This window comes from Chiloscyllium plagiosum, unplaced genomic scaffold (genome assembly GCF_037043375.1).
Source record: "Chiloscyllium plagiosum isolate Xiang-an unplaced genomic scaffold, Cpla_swu_hap1 HiC_scaffold_49, whole genome shotgun sequence".
Classification (NCBI taxonomy): Eukaryota; Metazoa; Chordata; class Chondrichthyes; order Orectolobiformes; family Hemiscylliidae; genus Chiloscyllium; species Chiloscyllium plagiosum.
Window position 1 is genome coordinate 917717 of NW_028270187.1, and position 24190 is coordinate 941906.

A 24190-nucleotide genomic window follows, 5' to 3' on the forward strand; every position below is an offset into this window, starting at 1 on the left:
GAGAGGAAGTGACAGGACAGGAGATTGCCGGACACGAGAACCCTGTGGGTGAGTGCTCAAGGCCAATCTGCCTGGTGACAGCCTGTTGATTGGGTCCTCGACCAATATGGTGATTAGGAGTGTTCAGTTGGTCATAACTCTGTGATTGACTGCTAGGCTGGCACACAGTCCGTGCGTGAACAAGATTGGAGCGGAAAGACTCCAGACTCTAAAGAGGCTACTTCACCATCTCTCCATGCAGACAGGCAACAATGAATTGGAAGGCAGCTCACTGTTCTCACTCACCATTTGTCGAGAAGCTGCTGCCTCTGACCAGTGACTGAGGGACTGAACAGCTAGTGTTCCAAATGCTTTGTCAATGTGTGTCTACATTGCTGAGTGTGAGGGTGTGCAAACATTCTGCATGTGAGTCAGTACATGTGCATGTATGAACATGAGAACAGAATATGCACATGGGATGTAGGTGTCGCAACTTGGCCAGCACTTATGGTTCATCCCGAGCTGTCCTTGAGAAGGTGGTGAGAACTTTGCGAACGGCTGCAGTCCATGAGTCAGTGTATGTTTGTGTGAGTGTGTCTGCGTGCGCAAAGAGTGTACGCATCAGTCAGTGTGTGCGTGTGCAAAGTGTATGCAAAGTCTGTGAGAAGATTTGTAGCTCAGGTGCTCATTGTTGTGGTTCTGTTCGCCGAGCTGGGAATTTGTGTTGCAGACGTTTCGTCCCCTGTTGAGGTGACATCCTCAGTGCTTGGGAGCCTTCTGTGAAGCGCTTCACAGGAGGCTCCCAAGCACTGAGGATGTCACCTAGTCAGGGGTCGAAACATCTGCAACACAAATTCCCAGCTCGGCGAACAGAACCACAACAAGTGTATGCGTGAGAATATGTATGTGCAAAGTGTGTATATGTGACTCAGTGTCTGTGTGTGTGCGCGCGCGCAAGAAGTCTACGCGTGAATTAGTGTCTGTGCATATGCGCACAAGTGTGTATGAGTCGGTGTCTGTGTGCAAAGAGTATACGCAGGAGTCAACATCTGTTTGTCTTGTGTGTGCACATGAATCAATGTCTGTGTGTGTGCAAGAGTCAGTGTGCAAAGTGTGTATGAGATACACTGTGCGCATGTGTTTGCATGAGTCAGGTTGTGCACGTGTGCAAAGAGTATACGCAGGAGTCAACATCTGGGTGTCTTGTGTGTGTGCTTGCACGCAAACAGTGTTGATCGCTTCCTGAAACAAATGGCTCGCTCACAGACAGAAATGTAGGCCTTTCCTGGCTGCAGCTTGCCAGCGGGGAACTGGGGCACAAGCAAAAGCCGGATGGACCGACAACACACATCACAATGCTGACAGAGACGATGTGCACGAGAGAGAGAGAGAGAGAGAAATGTAGAGTTTACACACTGCTGGCCCTTTCCCACAGATCAAGCTGGCAGAGTGGGGGAGTTCGTCAGAGGGTCACGGTGCCCAGGTGCCGGGTGTGGACCCTTTGGTGCCGCTTGACGTGGGGCGAGCGGGTGAAGCCTTTGCCGCAGACGGTGCACTTGTAGGGCCGCTCGCCGGTGTGGACACGTCCATGCTTCTTGAGCTCGCCAGACTGCGTGAAGTCCTTGCCGCAGACGGTGCACTTGTAGGGCCTCTCGCCGGTGTGGACCCGGCGGTGGGTCAGCAGGTTGGAGGAGTTGACGAAGGCCTTGCCGCAGATGCCGCAGGCGAATGGCCTCTCACCCGTGTGGACCCTCTCATGGACGGTTACCTCGGAGAGGTGCTTGAAGGCCTTGCCGCAGGATGCGCAGAGGAACGGCCTCTCGCCGGTGTGCACCCGCTGGTGGGTCCTCACTGACGACGGGTGCAGGAAGCCCTTGCCGCAGATGCCGCACTGGTGCCGGGGGCGCCGCACATCCTGGTCGCTCAGTCTTCCTCCTCTTCCTCTGGAGGGTACGGGGGCAGGCCCCTCCACTACAATCTCCTCCTCCTCCTGTCGGATCAGCCGTACCATGTCTCCCTTCGGTGGGACTGAGGGAAGAGAGCAATTCTTTTAGAATGAAAAAGTACAGGGAGCTTTACTCTGTATCTAATCCCCTGTACCTGTCCTGGGAGTGATCGATGGTGGGTGGGGGGAGGTGGCGGGGGGAGGTGGTGTAGAGGGAGCTTTACTCTGTATCTAATCCCCTGTACCTGTCCTGGGAGTGATCGATGGTGGGTGGGGGGAGGTGGCGGGGGAGGTGGTGTAGAGGGAGCTTTACTCTGTATCTAATCCCCTGTACCTGTCCTGGGAGTGATCGATGGTGGGTGGGGGGAGGTGGCGGGGGGAAGTGGTGTAGAGGGAGCTTTACTCTGTATCTAATCCCCTGTACCTGTCCTGGGGCTGGTCAATGGTGGAGGGGGGGTGGGGGGGGGGGGGGGGGGGTAAATGGTGTAGAGGGAACTTTGCTCTGTATCTAATCCCCTGTACCTGTCCTTGGAGTGATCGATGGTGGGTGGGGGATGTGTGAAGGAAATGGTGTAGAGGGAGCTTTGCTCTGTATCTAATCCCCTGTACCTGTCCTGGAAGTGATCGATGGTGGGTGAGTGGGGGGGAGGGGGGGTGGGCGGAAATGGTGTAGAGGGAACTTTGCTCTGTATCTAATCCCCTGTACCTGTCCTGGGAGTGATCGATGGTGGGTGGGGGGAGGTGGCGGGGGGAAATGGTGTAGAGGGAACTTTGCTCTGTATCTAATCCCCTGTACCTGTCCTGGGAGTGATCGATGGAGCAATTGTACCAGCCTCCATCACTTCCTCTGGCAGCTCATTCCATACCCGCACCACCCTCTGTGTGAAAAAGTTGCCTCTTAGGTCTCTTTTATATCTTTCCCCTCTCATCCTAAACCTATGCCCTCCAGTTCTGGACTCCCCGACCCTGGGGAAAAGACTTTGTCTATTTATCCTATCCATGCCCCTCATAATTGTGTAAACCTCTATTAGGTCTTGTACAGTTTTAGTAAAAACCTCCCAACTTTTATACTGCATTTCTCCTGAAATAAAGACCATTTGCTATCCCCATTACCTGTTCAACTTAGACGCTAGTTTTGTTTTGTGATTTATGCACGTGGACTCTGAATTCCTCAGTTCCAGTCTTTCTCCATTTAAATAATATTCAGCTCCTCTATTCTTCTTGCCAAAATGCATCGACTCACGTTTCCCCATATTATATTTTATCTGCTGAGTTTTTTTTCCCCCACTCACTTAATCCCTCAGTGCAAAAAAAAACCCCAAAGAATTGTGGATTCTGGCAATTAGAAACAGACATTTCTGAAAAAAGCTCAGCAAGTGACAAAGCAACTGACGAGAGTCACAGAGATGGACAGCACAGAAACACATCCTTTGGCCCAACTTGTCCATGCCAACCAAATATCCTAAATTAATCTAGTCCCATTTGCCAGCATTTGGCCCACACCCTCCGAACCCTTCCTATTCATCTACTCATCCAGGTGTCATTTAAATATTTTCATTGAGCCAGCCCCACCACTTTCTCTGGCAGCTCATCCCATACACGCACCACCCTCTGCGTGAAAAAGTTGCCCCTGAGGTCCCTTTCGAATCTTTCCCTTCTCGCCCTAACCCTATACCTTCTAGTTTTTGACTGGCTTACCCTGGGGAAAAAACCCTAGCTATTCATCCTATCCATGCCCCTCATGATTTTATAAACCGCGAGAAGGTCACCCCTCAGCCTCCGATACTCCAGGTACAACTACCCCAGCCTATTCAGCCTCTCCCCATAGCTCAAACTCTCCAACCCTGGCCACATCTTGTAAAAATTTTTTCTGCACCCTTCCAAGTTTAAGAAGTAGGAACAAGAGTATGCCATCTGGCCCTTTGAGCCAGCTCCACCATTCAATATGATCATGGCTGATCTTTTCATGGACTCAGCTCCACTTACCCGCATTTTCACCGTTCCCTTAATTCCCTTATTTTTCAAAAAGTTATCTACCTTAGCTTTAAAAGTGATTATTGAAGTAATGTCAACTACTTCCCTGGGCAAGGAATTCTGTCGATTAACAACCCTCTGGGTGAAGAAGTTCCTTCTCAGTTCACTTCTAAACCTGCTTCCTCTAACCTCGAGGCCGTGCCCTCTTGTCCGAGTTTCACCTACCAGTGGAAACACCTATCAATTCTATTTTATTGACTCCCTTCATAATTTTATATGTTTCTTTAAGATACCCCCTCATTCCAATGAATATAAGAATTCCAATGAATATAAGCCCAATCTACTCAGCCTCTCCTCATAAACCAACCCTTCTGGGCTCTGGAATCAACCCAGTGAACCTCCTCTGCACCCCCTCCCATGCCAGTACATCCTTTCTCAAGTAAGAAGACCAAAACAGCACGCAGTACTCCAGGTGCGGCCTCACCAGTACCTTGTACAGCTGTAACATTCTCCCAGCTTTTAAACTCAACCCCTTTAACAATGAAGGACAAAATTCCATTTGCCTTCCTAATTACTTCTTGTATCTTCATGCGCTCACGTCCCTCCGCAAATCAGCATGCTGCAACTTTGTACCATTCAAGTAATAATCTAGTTTGCTGTTATTCCTACTAAAATGTATGACTTTACATTTACTCACATTGTATTCCATCTGCCAGATCTTTACCCACTCATTTAAAGCATTTATGTTCCTCTGCAAAGTTTCACAGTCCTCTGCACACTTTGCTGTGCCACTCATCTTAGTGTCATCAGCAAAGTTGACACTGTACACATGGTCCAAATCATCTATATAAATTGTAAGTAACTGTGGTCCCAACACCGATCCCTGAGGCACACCACTAGTCAATGATTGCCTGATTTAACAACATCTTTGCTATAGCAGGGAGACCAGAATTGCATGCAGTATTCCAAAAGTGGCCTAACCAATGTCCTGTACAGCCTCAACATGACTTCCCAACTTCTGTACTCAATGCACTGACCTATAAAGGAATGCATACCAAACGCCTTTTTCACCACCCTGTCTACTCAAGACTGCACTTTCAAGAAACTATGAACCTGCACTAGAAGGTCTCTTTGTTCAGCTACATTCCCCAGGACCTTCCCATTAAGTGGAAAAAGCCCTGCCCTGATTTACCTTTCCAAAATGCAGCACCTCATATTTATCTAAATTAAACGCCAGCTCGGCCCATTTGATCAAGGTCCCCGGTGTACTCTGAGGTAACCTTCTTTGCTGTCCACTACACCTCCAATTTTGGTGTCATCTGCAAACTTACTAACCATACCTCCTATGTTCACACCCAAATCATTTATACAATTGACAAAAACAGTGGACCCAGGCCTCCAGTATGAAAAGCATCCCTCCATTATCACCCTCTGTCCCCTGCCTTTGAGCCAGTTCTGCATCCAAATGGCTAGCTCTCCCTGTATTCCATGTGATGTATTCTTGCCAACCAGTTTACCACGTGGAACCTTATCGAACACATTACTGAAGTCCATACAGACAACCTCCAGCACTCTGCCCTCATCAATCCTCTTTTTCACTTTTTTAAAACACTCAATCAAGTTAGTGAGACATGATTTCCCATCCACAAAGCCATGTTGATGATCCCTAATCAGTCCTTAACTTTCCAAATATACTTACAGAGGAACATCGATTATCTGAACATCAATTATCTGAATTTCGGATTATTCAAAGAAGGTCTCATGGTCCCGATAGAAACATTACATCAAAGTGGTGTTTCCAACACTGATGGTTTCTCTTGTTTACAATGATTAAAAATAAATTCGGCTCACTGAAATACGGCTGAGAACAGTCCTGGACATTGATGGGAGCCCAGGCACTGTCTCTAAATGTCTGATCGCCAGCCCTATCTCTCTCTCGCTCTCTCTCCACACTTTCCCTGGAGTTCTATACAAGGGGCTTCAGCAATGCTGCAGATCCCTTATACACAAAGTGTGTGTCTGCTCAGAAACAAACCCTGCGACAGAGGAAAAAGGAAACTTCAGCAAACTTCGAGCCCTAGAGGAGTGGCATTGAATCAGTTAACCGAATAATCAATTATCCAAAGGAAATACCACCTGCCCATCTTGTTTGAATAATCGAGGTTCCCCTGTACACCCTATCCCTCAGAATTCGCTCCAACAACTTACCGACCTGATATTAGGCTGACTGGTCTATAGTTCCCTGGCTTTTCCTTACCACCTTTCTTAATTAGTGGCACCATGTTAGCCAACCTCCAGTTTTCCAGCACCTCACCTGTGACTATCGATGATACACTATCTCAGCAAGGGGCCCAGCAATCACTTCACTAGTTTCCCACAGAGTTCTAGGGTACACCTGACCCAGGGATTTATCCACCTTTCTGGATTTTAAGACCTCCAGCACCTCCTCTTCTTCTGTAAGATGGACACTTTTCAAAATATCACTGTTTCTCCAAGTTCTCTAGCTTCCATATCCTTCTCCACAGTAAATACTGATGCAAAATACTCATTTAGTATCTCGACCCATTTCCAGTGGTTCCACACATGGATGGATTTGTTGTTCTTTATGGGGCCCTATTCTCTTCCAAGTTACACTTTTGTCCTTAATATATTATGGGCGGCACGGTGGCTCAGTGGTTAGCACTGCAGCCTCACAGCACCAGAAGCCCAGGTTCAATTCCAGCCTCGGGTGACTGTCTGTGTGGAGTTTGCATGTTCTCCCTGTGTCTGCGTGGGTTTCCTCTGGGTGCTCCGGTTTCCTCCCGCAGTCCAAAAATGTGCAGGCCAGGTGAATTGGCCATGCTAAATTCAAAGGGAAATGGGTCTGGGAGGGTTACTCTTCGGAGGGTCGGTGTGGTCTGGACCTGTTTCCACACTGTAGGGAATCTAATCAATCAGGTATTTGTAGAACCCCTTTGATTTTCCTTAACCCTATGTGCCAAAGCTATCTCACATGTCCTTTTTGCCCTCCTGATTTCCCTCGAATATACTCCTACTGCCCTTATACTCCTGGAGGTATTCACCCAATCTCAGCTCTCTATACCTGCCATACACCTCCTTTTTATTGATCAGAGCCTCAGTTTCTCTCGTCATACAGCATTCCCTGTAACTACCAGCCTTGCTCTTCACACCAACAGGAACATACTGCCTCTGGCCTCTTATCTCATTTTTGAAGGCTTCCCACTTTCCCACTTCCCTTCACCTGTGAATAGTCTCTCCCAACCAACTTTTGAAAGTTCTTGCCTAATACCGTCAAAATTGGCCGTCCTCCAACTTAGAACTTTAACTTTTAGATCAGGTGTATCTTTCTCCATAACTATATTTAAACTAATAGAATTCAGATCACTGCCCCCAAAGTGTTCTGCTCGCTGACTCCTCAGTCACTTGCCCTGCCTTATTTCCCGTGAGAAGGTCAAGTTTCACTCCTTGTCTCATAGGTACACCCACATACTGAATAAGAACATTTTCTCGAGTATATTAACAAATTCCTCTCCATCCAAGCCCTTAACATTATGGCAGTCCCAGCCTATGTTTGGAAATTTAAAATCCCCTACCATTACAACCCTATCATTTTTACAGATATCTGAGATCTCCTTAAAATTTTCCACTGACTACTGGGGTTCCACACAAATAATTTCCCCAGACATACTCCCCGGGATATCTCTCCCAGAGAGAAAAAAAATACCCTGTTCCCACTCCAAGGATGCTTCCAAACCTGAGTGTTTTCTCTCTGAATTTCTATGTTTTTTTGCTTCCAATGTCCCTCAGCAAACTCATGTGTGTCATCTTCACTGCTTGCCTTTCGGTCTATTTTAGTATGTCATCCACACTCACTCTCCTTGTCCAAGTCCTGAATAGATGTTGGAAACAACTGTAGCCCCAGCACTGATCCCTACGGCACTGCACAGGTAACCAGCCTGTAGATTGACGCACCCGCTCCCCCCCAAAACCCACCTTGATCCCAACTCCTTGGGCAGAAAGGTTTGCCTCACCTCGGATGGGATTGTGAAAATTTGGGATCACATTCCCAGGAGTTTAAGAGAACGAGATGGGGATACGATGGAAGAGGAGGTGGAGGCAGAGGTGAGGGGGAAATGAGAGTAGCGAGCATATGGCATACACACACAGGCTAGCAGTCTGATGAAGGAAGGAGAGAGGACTGAGTGGTCTGAGGCTATTCTCTGTTTGGATCATTCCCACCTGCCTCACACAGGCAAGGTCTCTCCTCCTAAACCTACCTGCCATCCCACGGAGTGTAGTGTCAGACGTCTCAAAAGAGCAGAGGGTGGGGGAAGGAGGTGGAGAGACTCAGAAGAGGCAAGGACTTTTCCTGTGCACCAGGTGTAGCCCTCACCCCACCCACTACTTCTCAAGTGCCTCCTGTCGGTTTTCCCCGCATAGACGTCCCTTCTGTGACAGTTTGGTGCCTAGAGAGAGAGAGAGAGAACGAACACACAGAAGAATGGAGAGATGGTAGTTAAACAAGAAAACATGGAAATACCCTGGACCACTCCATACTGGGGTGGTGGTGGCACAATAATAACAATCCAGTTTCACATTGGGGCAGTGGTATAACACTGCCACTGCTCCCCCTTCACCCTGGGGCAGTGGTGTCACAATGATAGCAGTCCCTCTTCACACTGGAACAATGGTGTCACACTGATAGCTGTCCCCCCCACTGGGGCAGTGGTGTCACACTGATAGCAGTCCCCCCCCCCCCCACACACACTGGGGCAGTGGTGTCACACTGATAGCAGTCCCCCCACCCCACACTGGGGCAGTGGTGTCACACTGATAGCTGTTCCCCCCACTGGGTCAGTGGTGTCACATTGATAGCAGTCCCCCCCCTCACATGGGGCAGTGGTGTCACACTGACAGCAGTCACCCTCCCCCTCACTGGGGAAGTGGTGTCACACTGATAGCAGACCCCCCCCCCCCCCCCCTCACACTGGGGCAGTGGTGTCATATGTGTGATCCCTTTCCTCTGTTAGATTGTAGATACAAATGGCATTTTCATTATATATTTTTTTCTACAATCTCTCTGATCCCTGAAATCTGCACCTACCTATCTCTGTGTTAGATTACATATTAAAAAATATATATATTTGCAATTATTTTGTTTTTAAGTCTTTCTCTGACCTGTTTCTGTGCCTTAAGGCCTCCTTTAGTTGGGTCTCCTCAATGCGCAGGCGCTGCTTCCCAGCCGGCAACGCACCTGCGCGCGCACTCAATCCCACGGGCAATGCACCTGCGCACTTGTCCACCTCACGGCCACAATGGCGTCACGCCTGCGCACCCGCCCCCTCTTCTCGCCCCACCCCCCCCCAAACGTTTTGAGGAATGGGGAGTTTTCACATGCGCCGTGCATTGTGGGTTAGGCACCCGTCCATTGCCCTGCACCCCACAATACCCCCAATTTTACCCCCGCCAGCACTGTCGGGGAGGTGGGGGGTGCATCCATCTTTCTGTCAATGTTTATGAGGTGACATCTCCCCCAACCCCCATTAACTCACTGCCATGAACTGTCCCCCCACCTGCATGCCCTTAGAGTGAATCTAAATAGGGAAGGCAACAGTCTCAAGAACCAGGTAATGTTCTGTGGACCAGGGACAAACTCCCATCATGGCAGATAGTGGAATTTTAATTCAAGAATAACTTGAAAATAAGTGTTTAATGCCAGTTCTCAGGGAAAAATAAATATGCTCCTCTAATGTCCTTTAGGAAACAAAATCTGCCATCCTTTCCTGTTCTGGCTGACATGCGATTGCACTCCCACAGCAATGTGGTAGGCACTGACCTGTCCTCTGGGCAAATAGGGGCTCTGCCCGAGTGGGATTATCGCTAGACTGTTAATTCAGAGTCGAAACGTGTGGTGCTGGAAAGTCACAGCAGGTCAGGCAGCATGCGAGAAGCAGGAGAATTGAGGTTTTGGGCATAAGCCCTTCACTTGGATTGAATCAGAGACATAGGTAATATTCTGCAGACCAGACCAGGTTCAAATCCTGCTACGGCAGATTGCATAATTTAATATCAGTAAAATCTGGAAGTAAGAGTCCAATGATGACAGTGAATCCATTGTCAATTGTTGGAAAAACCCATGTGGTTCACTAATGCCCTTTAGGGAAGGAGTCTGCCATCCTCACTCGGTCTCTCCAACATGTAATCCTGATCCACATCAATGTGGTTGACTCTTAACTGCCCAATTAGGGATAGGCAATAAATGCTTGCTTGGCCAGTGATTCCCTCATCCTGGAATGAATAAACAAAGTTATCAAATTGCTCCTGTTAGTTTCTGCTTTGTGAATATGAGTGCAGTTATTAATCCATACCTGGCAGTTTCCACAAGGTGAATGTATGAGTTTTGTTATGAATATGTACCTGTTAGATTCTACTCTGTGAATATGTGAGAGCAGTTATCATGCTGTCCCCTCCGTTTCTGCTCTGTAAACTGAAAATGTAGCTATTAATCTGCACTTGGCAGTTTTTGGTTTGTGAATGTGTGTAATTACCATTCGCTCCCTGTAATTTTCTCCTATTTGAACATATGAGTTTAGTTATCATTCTGTCCCTGTGGAGACTAGGGAATTTGGAGAAATAAAGAGTGATGTCTTCAAAACAGTCCACATGACAGAAGAGGTGGCTCTGGAGATTTAAAAAAAATATAAAAAGTGACTAAATCTCCGGGACCTGATCAAATATATCCCAGGATACTGTGGGAAGCTATCTTGATAATTTGAACAAATGACGTTGTTTTCCTGCTTGTTTGTAATATTTTATAAGGAGGGTCCCTGTCAGTTATTGCAATACAAATGTGTGACTGTAGTTAACAAATCTGTACTTGTCAGTTTCTGTCATGTGAATATGTGAGTATCATCAATCTGTCCCTGTCAGTTACTGCAATGTGAATGGGCAACTGTAGTTATCAAGCTGTAGCTCTGCTTCTGCCAAATGAATGAGTGTTGTTATGCACCTACATCTTGAGTTTCTAATGGTGAACGTGTCAATATAGTTACGATGCTATACCTGTTGGTTTTTGCTTGTCAATCTGAATATAGTTATCAATCTGCACCTGTCAGATTCTGCTCTGTGAAACTGTGAGATTAGTTATCAAACTGTACCTGTCAGTTTATGCAAAATGAAACTGAGAATATTATCATTAATCTGTTCCTGTCAGTTTCTCCTATTTGGATGTGATAGAGCAAGTTTGATAAGAAATCTGTCAGTAACTACTCTGTCAATGTCTGAGTGTATGTGCCAATCTGTCCCTGTCAGTTTCAGCTCTGTGTATTTGAGTGTACAGTTATTAATCTGTCCTGTCAGTCTCTGCTATGTGAATATGTGAGTGCATTTATCAATCTTTCCCTATCAGCTTCTGTGTTGTGAGTATGTGCATTTGCTTAGCCATTTTTGGAATGTAAATATGCAAATACAGTTACCAATTTCTACTGTATGTGTTAGTGAGTGTCATTAGCAATCTGTGCAGTGTGACTGACTGTATAGTGATCAATCTTTCTCTGTTCATTTCTGCTCTGAGAATATATAAGTATAGTTTTCAATCTGTATATACCAGCTTTTGCTTTGTGAATCTGTGAATTTAGTTATCGATCCATGCCTGTCTTTTTCTGCTCTGTGAAAGTGTGAGTGCAGTTATCAATCTGTACCTGTCAGTTCTGGCTCCATGCATTTGTTTTGTGTCATGGAAAAGCAAAGGGGCTTTGTAACTACTACAGCGTAGAGTCAAACTGAGAGGAATGATAGCAAGGGCTGTTCTTCAGAATGCTTTCGGCCTTTCTCAGTGCATAGTTATATCCATTTATGAATAATGCTGAGAAATTGATAGATACTAACAAAAGAACGTAACACCTAAGGGAAAGGGCAATGAACTTTGCAGCTGTCTGACCACAATGTTCCTTCTACAGGAAAGAGAATTAGCTAATTCATTTCATTATTCTATCATGAATATTATATAGCTCTGATCTGTAGTGTGATGGTGCAAGCCATCAGCAGTATTTTTCTGATGCTCTATGTGGGGATGAGGAAAGCAAAAGGACTTGCACTTTCTATAAACAGTGGAGAAGATTTAAACTATCAAGGCAAATTTATTGAACATGATTGAACTCTTCTTGCAAAAAAAAGAGAAAATTTACAAGTTACATGATTTGATTAAATTGATCTTTTTTCCACTGGCTTAAAAAAGTGATTATTTGATTCTATGGTTAATTTGAAGAAAAGCGGCAGTATATTTTCTTGCTTTTTTGTAATATCTCATAGGGAGGGTCAAGTGGGACTTTTTGTTGAAAATTGAAGTGAATTTGGAAACAAAGTCACACAATTATTTTTAACAAAAACGTACTGCTGGGCAGAGGGAAAACATGGTTTCTATTCCAGAAAGATGAACAATTTCAGAATGATGTTGTGATAAAAGTTGGGTTGGCAGCTCCTGTGCTGCCTTGACATATCTATTGAAATTGAATGCTTGTTGAATTGGATTAGAATTGTCTGGTACTTGGTTTTGTCTCAATTTGGAGGTGTCTGATGAAGGAGCAGTGCTCCAAAAGCTAGTGTTTCCAAATAATTTTTAACTTTGGTTTTGTCTGGTATTGACTTGATAGGCTCAGGTGTCTTTTTGTGTACTGTGGACTCCTGTGAGCCATAAATATTTTGTATGTATCTGCTTCTGGTACCTGCGGTGTATATAAAAACATGTCGCTGTCAGTCTTTGTACCTTGTGTGTCGATACAGGGAGTGCATTTTTAACTCAATCTGCATCGGTCAGTACCTTTGTGTACATGTGTATGTGTATACTCAGTAGTGATTCACTACCTATCAGTGACACTCTCTTTGTTCATCTGGCTTGTGACATTGAAAATGCCCTTATTAAATGAAATCTTAATTTAGTTCCCAATTCTGTACTTTAGGTAAGGAGTCAGCCTATAACACTTCTACCATGATGTGAATGTTAATGGGCTATGAATGATATTAATTGGAACTGAGCAGATATCTATTGAGAATGAAGAAAAAGAGCAAACTTGTCTTCCCTCGGCTAATTGTTCATTTGTTTCGGTACATCTCCAGAGATTGAGCTCAATCTAAATCTGATTCAATCTGCTCTGTGACCATGGAAAGCATGTTCTCTGCTTTGACGGTGGTAACATACCTGGTGTTTGTTTGAAGCAGCTGGTTACGCTTGGTTTTGCACCGAGGGAATATTACATTGTCTTGGTCCATCGAGTATTTGCTTGGAGGAACTCACGAATTTTCAGCTGTAAGATAATGTAAGTTGAATTAGGCAAGATCACACTAATCAATGCAGCAATCGGTTAATAATCATTAGGGTTTTTTAAACCCAGCAATTAATTCGAACAGTACCAGGTTTTGATTCCACTCTTGCCCCGAGTTGCTCCTGATGTCTTTTTCTTTTATGTTTTTAACCATTTCTGTTTCCTACAGTGTACATGGATGTACATTGTTGTTAGTCGTTGTATTTTGTGTGTCGATACATTGAGTGCATCTGGGATTCAGTCAGTTCCTTTGTGTATGTGTGTGTGCTCAGTAATGAGTCAATAATTATCACATATGGCTGTCGAAACAATGTAGCAGCGTGATGTAATTGTCTATCTGGTTTGTGATATTTAAAATGTCTTTAAGTGTAATCTTGATTTAGTTCCCAACTGTGTACTTTAGACAAGGAGTCAGCCTATAACACTTCAAACATGGTGTGAATGTTAATGCCTTATGAATGATATTAATTGGAACTGGGAAGACATCTATGGAGAATGGAGAGAGAAAAAAAAAACTTGTCTTTCCACAGTTGTGTCTGACTATTTGTTGGATAAATCTCTGGAAATTGAACTCAAACGAAGTCTGATTCAATCTGCTCTGTGATTGTGGAAAGGATGTTTTCCGCATTGACAGTGGTAACATACCTCGTGTTTGGTGGAAGTAGCTGGTCACACATGGCTTTGTAGAGAGGGAATATTACATTGTCTTGGTCCTTCGAATACTTGCTTGGAGGGAGACAGAAAATTTTTCAGCTGTAAATCAGCCATAAGCCAAGTTAGGCAAGATCAAACTGATCAGTGTGGCATTCAGTTAATAATCATTAGGGATTTTTGAAACTCAGCAATTCGAACAGAACCAGCTTTTGATTTCACTCTTGCCCTGAGTGGCTCCTCATCTCCTTTTCTTTCCATTTTTTTAACGATTGGGTGAGATCCAGAAACTAACATCAGTACACCTCCATGACTAAAGCAGCTGCAATGGTGACATACATCAATATCAAGTTGCCAATACACAAACTGAAGGGAAGAAGAGGCGCTTTTTCTAATGTTTCACTCGAAACTTTGAATCTGTTGAGTCTAGTACGTGTCCTTTCTGGGATTGTCACACAATTATAGTCTGTGCATCCATGATTCACTGCCCAATATCAACAGATAGCCTGAAACAGGAGCCAAACAATGAATTGCCATCAGTGTTCAGAGGATTGCAAACCACAGGAATGTCCCACAGCAGCTCCTTCCCGCTCTGTCTCCCCCAGCCCCCCCACACACACACACAGCCCGAGAAAGGCCTCCCCCTTCCCCCCCAGCCCGCTCACTCCAAGTTCCGGGCCCAGTTCCTGCTCCGCTCGGCATCTCCCAACCAGCTCCCGGTTCTCCCCTCCCTCCCCGCGAATCAATCCGGGGGTGGGAGCCCCCTGTGTGTCCCAGGCTCCCATCCCGATGTGCTGCTGGAAGGAGCCCCTGCTGTTCCCTCCCTTCCCTGGGCTCGGAGCTCTCCATTGCGGTCTGTTTCAAACAAACCGCTTCCACTCACTGAGTAAATGCTCCTCAATGGCCGCGCGGGGGCAGGGCCTCACGCATGCGCACATCTGGACAGGAACCAAATTCAAAACCACACACCACCAGGTTACAGTCCAACCGGTATTTGTGGGTGGACTAGCTTTCGGTGCACTGCTCCTTCGTCAGGAGACGAGTGGGGCAGGATACTGAATTTATCGCAAAAGACCAATGTATCATGCAACTGATACGACATATTGAACAAATCCATTCACTTTGGAAGGAGAAACAGGAATACAGAATAATGGGATAATGGTAAGATTCTTGGCAGCGTGGAAGAGCAGAGAGATCTCAGTGTCCTTTTGCACAGAGCCCTGAAAATTGCCACCCAGTACTTCCCATGAGCTGAAAGACTACGCCATGTTCTTCGTGACCTGCAACACATTGTCAATGAGGATGAGCACCTCGCCAAGACAGTCCCCACACCTCCATTGCTTGCTTTTAAACAACCGCCAAACCTCAAACAGATCATTGTTGGTAGCAAGCTGCCCGGCTTTCAGGACATCTCCATACAACCCTGTCACAGTAGGCGCTGCAAGATGTGTCAGAGTATGGACATGGATACCACCATTACACTTGGGGACACCTCCCACCATGTACATGGCAGGTACTCATGTGACTCAGCCAACATTGTCTATCTTATATATTGCAGGCAAGGATGCTCTGAGGCATGGTACATTGGGGAAACCGTGCAAAGGCTACGGCAATGGATGAATGGGCACCTCACAAAAATCAACAGACAGGAGTGTTTCCTCCAAGTTGGGGAATACTTCAGTGGTCCAGGACATTCGACCTCGGACCTTCGGGTGACCATACTCCAAGGCGCACTTTGGGACAGGCAGCAGCAAAAAGAGGCCAAGCAGACGCTGATAGCTATGTTCCATACCCATAGGGAGGGCCTCAACCGGGACCTTGGGTTCACGTCACACTACAGGTGACCACCATTGCACTATACACACACACACACAGGCACTCCTAAACACACACGGACACACGTATACACAGACACTCCCACACACCCTTACAGACACACGCACTCACACATGCATCCTCTCAGACTTAGACCAACTCGACACTCATGCACACACATGTACACTCTCTCACACAGACGCTCACAACCCCCAACCCCAGACACACAAACACACTCCCACATACACACACTCCCACACTCACACATGCACCCCCTCACAGACTTAGACACTCGACATTCACATATACACTCTCTCTCACACTCACAACCCCCATCCCAGACAGACAGAAAGACACACACACACAAAGACCCACATGCACACATATACATATACGGTTGTGGGTGAAATTCTACTTGCAGAGTTACATTGTACTTTGCTCAAAAACTGCATGAATTCATGTAAAACTCTGTTATCTCGCTTTTTAGATTAGAATCAGTCTAAACATGATGGCACAGACAGAGAACACTAGGGGCTAACACCTTCAACCTATTGTCTGGCTAACACCAATTGTTACAGTTAATCTGAGAATGTAACTTTTAAAAAACAGTTTTGTGATTTACACATGAAAGAAGTGAAACTATCATGGTATTTGAACAGATGAAAGACTCAACAAACAATCAAGGTATTTTTCAATGTATAATTTCAGTTACATCACACTGTAAACATTTGCTATAAATTCTGTGTCTTATAATTGTGTCCTCCACAGCCACCTGATGAAGGAGTGGTGCTCCAAAAGCTAGTGTTTCCAATTAAGCCTGTTGGACTATTACCTGGTGTTGTGTGATTTTTAACTTTGGCCACCCAGGTCAGTACAAGTAAGAACGGTATGGTGTGTTAGCTTTTATTGGTCAAGGGATTCAATTTTGGAGCCATGAGGTCATGTTGCAGCTATACAAAACTCTGGTGTGGCTGCATACGGTGTATTATAGGAGGGACGTGGAAACATTGCAAAGGTGCAGAGGAGATTTACCAAGAGGTTGCCTGGTATGGAGGAAAGATGGGAGTGGTGCTGGATAAGCACAGCAGGTCAGGCAGCATCTGAGGAGCAGGAAAATTGACATTTCAGGCAAAAGCCTTTCATCAGGAATGAGGCAGGAGATAAATGGGTGGGACTAGGAAGAAGGTCGCTGAGAGTGCAATAGGTGGATGGAGATGGGGATGAAGGTGATAGGTCAGAGAGGAGGGTGAGTGGACAGGTGGTTAGGAGGATTGGCAGGTAGGACAGGTCATGAGGAGAGTGCTGAGCTGGTAGGTTGGAACTGGGGTAATATGGGGGGAGGGGAAATGAGGAAACTGGTGATGTCCACATTGATGCCCTGGGTTTGGAGTGTTCTGAGGTGGAAGATGAGGTGTACTTGCTCCAGGCGTTGGGTGGTGAGGGAATGGCGGTGGGGGAGGCCAAGGACCTGCATGTACTCAGCAGAATGTGAGGGGGAGTGGAAATATTCAGTCACGGGGCGGTGGGGTAGATTGGTGCGGGTGTCCTGGAGATGTTCCCTAAAGCTCTCTGTGAGAAGGCATCCAATCTCCCCAGAGATGACTTCATAGAATCATAGAAGATTATCAGCAGATTAGATAAGGTGGACAGTGAGAGCCTTTTTACATTGGATGGTGATGTCCAGCAGGACGGACACAAAGCTTAAAATTGAGGGGTGACAGATATAGGACAGATGTCAGAGGTAGGTTCGAGAGCAGTATGGGTGTGGAACGTTCTGCCTGCAACAGTAGTAGACTCGCCAACCTTAAATAGCATTTAAATAGTCATTGGATAAACATATGGATGATAATGGGACATCACAGAACACACACAAACACACAGGCTGCTGTTATCAAAGCTGAGGCTGCTGTGGTGAGGCCTGTTTCAGGGAATGGAGAGCCCCGCCCCCCGGGAGCTGGGATTGGATACAGCCCCATCCGCCATCCCACAGAGAAACACCTCCGGAAGGTACAGAAAAGGCAGGAAAAGATTATTGGCGGCTGATTGGTTCACTTGGAATGACGGTCTGTCAATTTCAAAAAGCCCGCCGATTTCACCCTCCCAAATCCTGAAATGAAATTAAACATTAAGAAGCAAAACACTATCCGTCTGCAACTAAGATAAAAGCTTATTCTTTACAGCAGTATTTAAGACCCTGCGGAAAGCAGCGGGATCACTGCCTGACCTGTGTGTAACAGGCAGGAGGAAAGCGAGGGGTTTCTCACAGCCCAGCCAAACAACCGCCGTGAGTCAATCTAAACAACCCCGCCGGTTTAAACAGCTTCCAAACTAATACAGTGTACACCGAGAAAGTTACAGAATCGCCCTGTATCGGTCCATCTTTGTTTCACCCAGATTGGAATGGGCCCGAACACAATGTGGAATTACTGCCTGCTCTGTCTGGAAGAGACAGACCGAAAGAACACGCCATGATAACATCCGCCCCGCCCCAGAATCAAAACTGAACAAAGCATCATTCCTGGAAGGGTCAATGAAATACAAATCCTGCAATATGTCACATTGGTGTCCGGGCAGAAATACAAGTCGCGATGTGAAATAACCAGATGGAGATCAATAAACCCTCCCCGTGTGATACCTTCCCCATTCTCAGGTCTGTGCTCTCACAAACCGTGGCGAGAGTGTGTGTTTGAGGAATTCAGTCGGATTAACATCTTGGGGGTGTCTCACTCGGCACAGGGACCATTTGATCCGGGCTCAGCTCTTTCTCTGAGAGATGTGGGTGGCTCTGAGAAGAGCCTTTGGGTTCAGATGGTTACATGTTCCACCGACTGGTTCACTTCTTTGCTGCTTTCTTGGGCACTTTGGCCTTGGTCTTGGCTTTAACCGATTTGCTGAGGGGTTTGGGGGGCTTGGGGCTCTTGGCCTTTTTCACCTTCTTCACGGGAGGCTTTTTCTTCGGCGCTGCTTTGCTCACTCGCTTTTTCTTTGGCGGGACTGCCTTCCCGATACCTGCTTTCTTAGCTGTTGCTTTCTTAGCTGTTGGTCCCTTGCCTGTTGCTTTCTTGGCTGGGGATTTTTTCGCTGTTGCCTTCTTGCCTGGTGTTTTCTTCACGGCCGCTTTCTTGCCGCTTGCTGCTGTTCTCACCTTCTTTGCCGCTTCTGCCTTGCCTGAAGTCTGAGTGAGTTTGAAGGAGCCGGAGGCGCCCTTGCCCTTGACCTGAGTCAGGGAGCCTTTCACCAGGAACCTCCTGATACACATCTTGATCTGGGAGTTGCGCTTGTTCACATCGACCCCGCTTCTCTCCAACGCTTTCTTTATACTGAAAAGAGACATTCCGTTACGATCCTTGCACTCCCGGACAATCCCCAGAATCTGCTCGCCCAACTTGGGACCGGCTGCTTTTTTCTTGGGAGACGCCGCCTTTTTCTTGGGAGCCTTGGCTTTGGTGGGAGCGGAGGCTGGAGGAGCCGTTTCGGCGGCTGCACTGTCGCTCATGTCGAGAACTCTGTGCTGAATCTCTCTCTCTCTCTGGGTCAATCTGAACTGGGTCAGCAATGAAGCTGCTGGGGGGGTCGGCACTGAGCAACTTCAAGGCAGCGAGCGGACGGTGCAGAGACAACCTGCCGTCAGCTCCCTGCGCCTGCTGCCTCTCTGTGTTTCTCTAACTGTTTAAACTCTCCGATTCCTCTGAAATTCCGTATCTCCAGAGAGCCAGGCTCGATCGCTCCTCACCCTGACACTGAAAGGTTTGCGACTGAAAAGGTTTCACTCGAATAGACGGCTCCGCTGTCGAGTTAAACGCATTTTGCTGCTGAACAGATCGAGCTCTCTGAGCTGAGCGCTGACATTGTCGGTACTTTTAGACTGAAATCTTGAAATCAACAAATATATTCCCTTGAATTCCACCTTTGGAGTCTAGTGGGGCAGTCGGGGGATAACTGGAATTGAAAATGTTTTTGATTTGCACAAGAGAGACTCAGAAATATCATAATATTCGCGGACACACAAACACAGTTACGTTCGACGAACAGACACGCCCTTTTCCTCCAGTCTCTCTGAGACAATATTCACATCCATACAGTCACAGGCCAGTAATATCACCAAGTGGAAGTGTGGAAGGATAGAATTTCTCCCCTCAGCCTTTCTCCGGTGTCCCGGGAGTTAGTTGTAGTTTTGTTTTGTCCTCAGGGATTGTTAAACTCTCATCAGCTCTCCTGGTTACACCCTGAGATATTTTCAGGCGGTTTGTCAAGCTGAGAACATGGAAGAGTAAACACAGGAGCAGGCCCTTCAAATCCATGCTGACTCCATCAGAACCTGACTATTGTTTTCTCAAATTCTCAGCCTTCAGTCCTATCCATTGCCTCAACCCAATTTCCCAAATAATGCTGATTTGGTTCATTATCTCAATCTCACTAAACTCTGTTCCCCAAAATTCCCGCTGTGTTAATTATATCCCCTTTTGTGAACACAGAACAAGAGAAGATATTCAGTTGGAAAACCATTTTTGGTCCCCATTGTGGACTCCCCCCATTTTAATTCTAAGTGAACTACGTTTGTCTTCACCAACCTGTGTATTTTCCTTTCTCTCTTTACATCCCTATCATAACTTTCACTTTTTAATGGTTTCTACAACCTTACTCTTTTACTCCTTTTCTCTTCAGTAATCAATGCCTTTTTATCATTCTTTGTTGAATGTTAAGCTGTTCCCAGGCCTCGCGTCTGTCGGGGTTATTTCCTTCACAATTTGGAGGCCTTTTCTTTGAATCAAAACTACCTCAAATGGCCCTTGTAAACTATAGGTTTGTAATTTGTAAACACCTTCAAACTCATGACGACTTCTGTCTAAAAAAGGATAAGGGAGGCTGATGTAGGGGAACACCACCTTCATATCAGACAAGTTCACCTCCAAGGCACTCACCATCCTGACTTGGAAATGTATTCCTTCTCCTTTACTGTCACTGGATCAAGAGCCTGGCACTCCCGGCTAGGTGGGGGTCTATCATTACGGGACTCCCTTCCCCACCAAGTTTCTGCCTGTGGCATGCCACACGCCTCCTCCACCACCAAACCCTCACCAGCCGATGCCTGGATGAAGAAGGCCTCATCCCATCGCCGCATGTGTCTCCGCCCCCCCGCCGCGTTCCGTCACCACGCCTAACCCCGCCCCCCGGCCGAGTTCCGTCACCGCGCCTAACCCCGCCCCCAGGCCGAGTTCCGTCACCGCGCCTAACCCCGCCCCCCGGCCCAGTTCCGTCACCGCGCCTAACCCCGCCCCCCCGCCGACCTCTGTCCCCGCCCCCAGGCCTAACCCCGCCCCCACATCCAGCTCCAGTCCCACACCAGGTCCTAGCTCCCCGGCATGCCGTGTTTTCACCATCCCTCCGGACCTGCCCCTCTCTGAGGATGAGAGATCAGTCCTCAGGAGGGGTCTCACCTTCGTTCCCACACGTTCTCGGGTCAATGAATTCAATACACGGAGTGACATTGAACGATTCTTCCGCCGCCTTCGCCTCCGTGCCTTCTTCTTCAATCAAGACTCTCTCCCACCCTCTGAAGACCCCTTCTCCCACCTCCAACACACCCCGTCCACCTGGACACCCCGTGCTGGCCTCCTACCTGCCCTCGACCTCTTTATTGCAAACTGCCGCCGCGATATTAACCGCTACCTGAACTCCCACACCCCTCCCACCCACTCCAACCTCTCACCCTCGGAACGCACAGCCCTCCACTCCCTCCGTTCCAACCCCAACCTCACCATCAAACCAGCTGACAAGGGAGGTGCAGTAGTAGTTTGGCGCACTGACCTTTACACCGCTGAGGCCAAACGCCAGCTCGCAGATACCTCCTCCTACTGCCCCCTTGACCATGACCCCACGCCCCACCACCAAACCATCATCTCCCAGACCATCCATAACCTCATCACCTCAGGGGACCTCCCATCCACCGCCTCCAACCTCATAGTACCACAACCCCGAACCGCCCGTTTCTACCTCCTGCCCAAAATCCACAAACCTGACTGCCCCGGACGACCCATCGTCTCAGCCTGCTCCTGCCCCACCGAACTCGTCTCCGCATACCTTGACTCCGTCCTGTCCCCATTAGTCCAAGAACTCCCCACCTACGTCCGTGACACCACCCACGCCCTCCACCTCCTCCAGGATTTCCGCTTCCCCGGTCCCCAACGCCTCATCTTCACCATGGACATCCAGTCCCTGTACACCTCCATCCCCCATCACGAAGGACTCAAAGCACTCCGCTTCTTCCTTTCCCGCCGTACCACCCAGTACCCTTCCACCGACACCCTCCTTCGACTGACTGAACTGGTCCTCACCCTGAACAACTTTTCTTTCCAATCCTCCCACTTTCTCCAAACAAAAGGAGTAGCCATGGGCACCCGCATGGGCCCCAGCTATGCCTGCCTCTTCGTAGGGTATGTGGAACAATCCATCTTCCGCAACTACACTGGCCCCACCCCCCATCTTTTCCTCCGCTACATTGATGACTGTATCGGCGCTACCTCGTGCTCCCACGAGGAGGTTGAACAGTTCATCCACTACACTAACACCTTCCACCCCGACCTCAAATTCACCTGGACAGTCTCGGACTCCTCCCTCCCCTTCCTAGACCTTTCTGTTTCTATCTCAGACGACCGAATCAACACGGACATCTTCTACAAACCGACCGACTCCCACAGCTACCTGGACTACACCTCCTCCCACACCGCCCCCTGTAAAAACGCCATCCCATTCTCCCAATTCCTTCGTCTCCGCCGCATCTGCTCCCAGGAGGACTAGTTCAAAATACGCACAACACAGACGGCCTCCTTCTTCAAGGACCGCAATTTCCCCCCCGACGTGATCGACGATGCCCTCCACCGCATCTCCTCCACTTCCCGCTCCTCCGCCCTTAAGCCCCGCCCCTCCAACCGCCACCAGGACTGGTCCTCACCTACCACCCCACCAATCTCCATGTACAGCGCATCATCCGCCGTCACTTCCGCCACCTCCAAACGGACCCCACCACCAAGGATATATTTCCCTCCCCTCCTCTATCAGCTTTCCGTAGAGACCACTCCCTCCGCGACTCCCTTGTCAGATCCATACCCCCCACCAACCCAACCTCCACTCCCGGCACCTTTCCTTGCAACCGCAGGAGGTGCAACACTTGCGCCCACACCTCCCCCCTCACTTCTCTCCAAGGCCCCAAAGGAAACTTCCATATCCGCCACAGATTCACCTGCACCTCCACCCACATTATCTACTGCATCCGCTGCAGCCGGTGTGGCCTCCTCTATATTGGGGAGACAGGCCGCCTACTTGCGGAGCAATTCAGAGAGCACCTCTGGGCCACCCGGACGAACCAACCCAATCACCCTGTAGCACAGCATTTCAACTCCCCCTCCCACTCCACCGAGGATATGCAGGTCATTGGACTCATCCACCGCCAAACCACAACAACGCGACGGTCGGAGGAGGAGCGTCTTATCTTCCGACTGGGAACCCTCCAACCACAGGGGATGAACTTGGACTTCACCAGTTTCTTCATCCCCCCTCCCCCCACCTTGTCTCAGCCGAATCCCTTCAGCCCAGCACCGCCTTCCTGACCTGCAGTCTTCTTCTTGACCTCTCCGCCTCCACCCTACTCCGACCTATCACCTTCACCTTGACCTCTTTCCACCTATCACATTTCCAACGCCCCTCCTCCAAGTCCCTCCTCCCTACCTTTTATCTTCTCCTGCTGAACACTCTCTGCTCATTCCTGAAGAAGGGCATGTGCCCGAAACGTCGAATCTTCTGTTCCCTAGATGCTGCCTGACCTGCTGTGCTGTTCCAGCAATAAAGTTTCAGCCTCATCTTCACCTTGATAGCCTCCAACCACGCGGGATTAAAGTGGATTTCAAAATTTTCCTAATTTCCCCTCACTCCCAACTCATTCCAGGTCCAACCTTCCAAACACCGCCCTTTTGATCTGTCCTACCTGTCCATCCTCTTTCCCACCTACCCATTCCACCCTCCTCATCTATCGACCACCTTCACCCCAACTTCATCTACCTATCACATTCTCGGGTACCTTAGCCCCCCAACCCCACCTGCCTCCCAAATATCTCTCCCCCTCCTCGGACCACCCCCTCATTCCTGATGAAGAGCTTCTGCTCAAAACATTGATTCTCCTGCTCCTTAGATGCTGCCTGAATGGCTGTGTTTGACAGTTCCACACTCTCTGACACTAAAGTCAGTCAGCTGCTATAAACTGGTATTTGCAGACTTGATATTACACACCTCTAGTCCAGGTAGGGCTATAGCCCGGCCTCCTGACCAGAGATTCAGAAACTACAACTGCGACACCAGACACCCTGCAACATTGGTGCTGGATCCACTGCTTTTCATTATTTCTATAAATCATTTGGATTTGAACACAGAAGATATAGATAGTTAGTTTGCAGATGACATCAAAATTGGAGTTGTCATGGACAACGAAGGTTACCTCAGAGTACAACGGGAT

General features: G+C 47.8%; 2 protein-coding genes across 3 annotated transcripts; both read right to left on the reverse strand.

The window, feature by feature from the left end:
* Positions 1–801: 801 nt before the first annotated feature.
* Positions 802–20763, reverse strand: LOC122544160 (uncharacterized). 2 transcript variants are annotated; one of them, XM_087984866.1, is made up of 4 exons: positions 20607–20763; positions 13095–13200; positions 8176–8364; positions 802–2007 (listed from the first exon to the last, which is right to left on the reverse strand). In XM_087984866.1, exons 3-4 carry the CDS (start codon positions 8180–8182, stop codon positions 1442–1444), a joined length of 573 nt encoding a protein of 190 aa, XP_087840992.1. In that variant the 5' UTR covers positions 8183–8364; positions 13095–13200; positions 20607–20763; the 3' UTR covers positions 802–1441. The 2 variants fall into 2 exon arrangements, with proteins under 2 accessions (XP_087840992.1, XP_043539126.2); XM_043683191.2 differs by lacking the exon at positions 20607–20763 and adding an exon at positions 13864–14435.
* Positions 16166–20598, reverse strand: LOC148135339 (uncharacterized). Its single transcript, XM_087984865.1, has one exon. It carries the CDS (start codon positions 19178–19180, stop codon positions 18518–18520), a length of 663 nt encoding a protein of 220 aa, XP_087840991.1. The 5' UTR covers positions 19181–20598; the 3' UTR covers positions 16166–18517.
* Positions 20764–24190: the final 3427 nt, after the last annotated feature.